At 32.0% G+C, this 4,703-nt stretch overlaps 1 protein-coding gene across 1 annotated transcript; it reads right to left on the minus strand.

Annotated features, from left to right (window-relative positions):
• Positions 1-2,094: 2,094 nt before the first annotated feature.
• LOC107192793 (protein DENND6A) lies at positions 2,095-4,662 on the minus strand. Its single transcript, XM_015582130.1, has 8 exons — positions 4,511-4,662; positions 3,962-4,234; positions 3,703-3,888; positions 3,382-3,629; positions 3,120-3,310; positions 2,789-3,057; positions 2,509-2,721; positions 2,095-2,420 (listed from the first exon to the last, which is right to left on the minus strand). Exons 1-8 carry the CDS (start codon positions 4,658-4,660, stop codon positions 2,220-2,222), a joined length of 1,731 nt encoding a protein of 576 aa, XP_015437616.1. The 5' UTR covers positions 4,661-4,662; the 3' UTR covers positions 2,095-2,219.
• Positions 4,663-4,703: the final 41 nt, after the last annotated feature.

The following is a 4,703-nucleotide window of genomic DNA, read 5'->3' on the forward strand; positions in this document are numbered from 1 at the left end:
TATTCTCTAAAGTAGGTAGCCTTGTGAACAAACTGGTAGAGTCAATGATTTTATATGCATCCTGTTGCTCCTGTGTTAACTTCATCTTTTTAGGAAACGGTTTTAGCCTCAAGTATACTTTAACAGTTTGCAAAGCTAGTGGATCTAAATTCACAGAACCATTGTCCTCCATAGAAATATGATCTTCTACTTCATAGACAGACAATAGATTCTTTCTTGAATCCTTTAAAGCACAAGGTCTTTGTCCATAAGATAAAATACTTGGATCTCTTCCAAATAAATATGACATCTCTTCTTCTGGATTAGGATTATAAGATGGTCTAATAGAGTCTAATGTATTATCCATCTAATCATGAAGAAAAAATTTATTGTTTTTATTATCGTGTTGTCAATCTATTAGATCTGCATAAATCTTGAAGCCAGTTTCTTAAAAGCAAAAGTTATTGTCGCAGACCTTATGGATACAATTATTTTGTTATTAGTATCTATTTATTACACTTAATACATTCTTTTAGAACAAAATTACACATGCCTCGTCCGCATCAAGATTTTTGCAGGTACTTCATGTTTCGTACAAGTAACGATTTAACTTTTCTCTATTGTAAAATACTAAAATGTCTTTTCTAATCAATAAAAAACGTAACTTTTAAACAACTAAGAAACAAACTACCAATTTTCAGTAAAGTGTTACTGCGCGATTAAAAAACAAACCTTAATCTTGGATGATAACAGAAGTTAGTAATCTCTTTATAATACATACCTTTTGTTCTCTTTGTAGTAATCACATATAATAAAATAAATGAAAAACTGTTACATATATTACACGAAGTCTTCAAGAATGAATTCAAAATAAAAATACAGGCACATCTCTTCCTTGTAATGCTCACGATTCTTAACAAACGGTTAGTATTTTATTTTGAAATTCTGCCATCAGGATGCTTTACGCGGATTGGTGAAATCGCCAGGAATGTATTATTAACGCGCTTGAAATTTGGCCAATGACAATCAAACCATACCTTCGAAGGCCAATAAGAAAGAAAGAATGAAAGAAAGATTAACTGATTCGGCGAAGCGCCCTCTACTATGTTTGCAACACTTAATGCAAATTATAAGTATATATATGTACATATTATGATACATATAGGTATGCGTATTCGAATTCTTATATCGTGAAATATGCATTATGAGATCAAAATGTAATCAAAAAGATATATAAAGGAATAAAAAGGGAACGTATAATTGTTAACATTACTAAAATGTCCGGAACAATACATGTAGATTTATAGATAAGTGAAAAATACAGATTTTACATAATATTATTTAAAATACATATTTTAAAATAATATAATACTAGAAAGAATGTTTAATTTAGTTTGTGCAGGGTTTGCTGCATTTATTAAAAATAATTAATTTCTCTCAATTAGACATAAAAGGTCTCAATAAATGTTACAATAATATTAGTAAAATAAATCTTTATTACATTCATCATTCGTATCAATATTTACAATTCTCCAATCAACCACATACATACATACAGCAATTAATGCTTCTCTTTTCCACCATTATATTCCCATACGACTAGTATTTATAATTATTCTTGGAATAAAAAATATTTCTTCCATGAGAGTACGTTAAAAAAAAATAATTCAAAATGAGTAATACATTACGTAGATTAATGATGTTCGGAAGAAACGTTGTTACGTAACGTAGATGCGAGTTGTAAAATACTATAAAACGACATACACTATCAGAGAAGGTATTGCGACAAATACATGTAACATTTTGTTATTTTAAGAGTACTAATATGAGTACGTAAGTCTTTATATCTTTGCACCTATGAATAATTTCGCGCACCAGTATTGACTTCTGTATCACTTTTTTTCTGTTACATACAGGACAAGACATGTGGTTCTGAAATATCCATTTTGGAGTATTTAAGCAGAAAATTAAAAAGAACGAATCTGCAAAGAAAGCCAAGTTTCTTTAAAAATACGTCAACGCAGTTATATCCTTACATTTTCATGATTTCTACGTATTTTAGATATTTCATTCGCTATTTTTTTCATTCGTACCATTTCACTTATATTTACCAACAAAGAGAGCGATGCTTGAACATACTTTTAATCTATAGTTTCGCCATTGACATGCTTACGATTGCTGTTTATTTCTAAATGGGGCCACCATTAGCGAGTTTTAATATTTATGGTATAATCGTAATGTCAGGACTCATGATTCAAAATATCTTTCAGGTCATCCGGTAATGTATGCGTGATGTCATTTATTCGTTCTTGGAGCCTTTCTCTTACCGAGTTACCTATAGGTACTTCCTCGATATAAGTCTTTTCTAATTTTTGTCGGATCCTGAGAATCATATCAACTAGTTCTACCTCCTGTTTTCCTTGCACCCATGTCTTTAAATCCTATGACGATTATAATTTCACATAAGAAATAAGGTCACAATCAAGAATGTGTGAAATTTAATAAAATTTTAAATAATCCAGAACATACCGCTTGTGATAGTGCCTCAAGTTGTATAACTTGCAATTTTTGTGACAACTCAGTGTACCTGGTATGAAACCAGCCAGAAAAATTTGGCGAACGAAAAAATCGTCTGTACAATCCTACCCAATCACCTTTAATTCCTGTAGTCAACTGGGGTCCAGCACTACTTAAGGTAGCCAAAAAGTCGTCTGGATTAAACAATTCAGGTATAGGTGTAGCCTAAAACAAGTACGATTCATGTCATATCCCTTCACTCTGAAAACTGTATAATAAATAGGACAGTTACTTTAAAAGGTGATATGTCCTTTTGCAGTGGCATAAGACTTGCAATGTATCGTTCAAGGGGTATCATGAAGCTTTCTGTTAACTCTATCAAATGACGCTTCAGAAGAGCCGTTTGCACTTCACCCGGCCTCTTCGTTTGGATACCTCTGAACAACTTCTTTAATATAGTTTTATCCTTTTGAAGGAATGGCTTATATTGTGTATACACTCCAGGCTTCGAGTCCAACACTTTGAGATTCTCCGACTTTTTTATTTTGTACTTTTGATTTTCTAAAAAAAAAAAACATAGAAAACAAAAACATTATACTTCTATAGTGTTTTACAGAACTTACCATTACTGGTTCCGTTACTTATTCGAATAATGTGAGGCCAATGTTGTAGCGTCTTGGCGAAAAATGGATTGGTTACACCTAATATGACCGCCGGAGGTGATGGAGCATCTGTGGTGTACTCTTTAAACTCAGAATCATGAATCGTAAAATAAGGTCGATAATCGGCACAATATTTTAGTGGCGCTATCATCCTAAAGATAGTTTATTCTGATAATTTTTCTTATTTGATAACCGTTCATGTGAATTATATAAGAATACTTACGCAATCAGTGCTTGTACCATATCAGAGCAACCAGTAGGTGAACCAGCCATAACAACAATTGGTTCACTAAGTAACACTAACTCCCATAGCAGGTGTACATAACTTACGACGCTTGCTAAACTTCTAAACATATCTCCCTCATAGGCAGATGTTAGAAGTAGTCTTCGGGTTGCATGAAAATTTGGCGCATGATCCATGGCAGCAATTGTGGGTGCAGTTGATTTATAGTTTTGATTCGGAATATATGTCTAAAGAATGAAACAAAATTAATGTATGATACAATTGATTAATTAACAATTCTAAAAATATATTAACATTTACCTGAAATAAAACTCCTATAAGTGGTAAATGTACTATTTGACCAGGTACCGGAGATGGCCATTGGTCAATTTCTTTTACAATAACTTCCATGACAGGGCTACCGACTTCAAAAAATTCAGGTGCAATTAAAGCACATAATTCACCAAAGAGATTCACAAATGGCAGTTTTGTAATTATAACAATGCTCTGGAACAAGAATAAAATTACAGTTACAAATATTCCTACTGGTATCGTTGCTACTAGGATCTATGAAGTGAACCTTTTGGAAATATCCTCTTGGAAGGGACTTGTCTTTTACTTGACGGAAGTACACATATCCCCAGTAATAGTCTTTATCGCATTGTAAAAATGGAGGTGACCTCCTGTCGTACTCTTTTAAAGCTTTAGTCTCTTGAACTGTAGCTCCATTCTGTCTTATCCTGACATGATACTGAGTATCTCCCATGCAGCCAGAGTTAGAATCAGGAAAAGCCAGATAACAGACATTAGATTTCTCTTGTTCAGATAACGTGATATGACCAGGATATATAGCCTGTGAAATAGAAGATATATTATTTAAAAGTAGTATCATAGACAATATAAATACTAAACTGTGTACTTTTGCACTTATAGCATGTTTGAATGCAAAATAAATAGGGTCTTTGAATAATGTTTAATCAAGTTATTATTTTATTTTCAACCTATTAAAATCATCAATGAAGAAATTCAGATTATGTTCTTCTCTGGTTTTTGAAAATTAATTTACTACAATGCAGAACTGTGTAAACATATGCAGTCTAAGAATTAAAAAACATCAAATATAATATACCTCTATAGCTTGACCCAATTCAAGATCAAATGTAACAATGCATATACAATGTAGCCAATTGTGTAAACGTTCCCATTTCTCATATATTCTCTCTTCTTTATTATTTACATTATCCATTCTTCTACTTTTTGAACAAGAGGCAACTGACATTTTTATAAGAATTTTCCTTGAATGCAATCACATATACATATAA

The sequence above is a fragment of the Dufourea novaeangliae genome, unplaced genomic scaffold (assembly GCF_001272555.1).
Source record: "Dufourea novaeangliae isolate 0120121106 unplaced genomic scaffold, ASM127255v1 scaffold438, whole genome shotgun sequence".
In the NCBI taxonomy this organism is placed as follows: Eukaryota; Metazoa; Arthropoda; class Insecta; order Hymenoptera; family Halictidae; genus Dufourea; species Dufourea novaeangliae.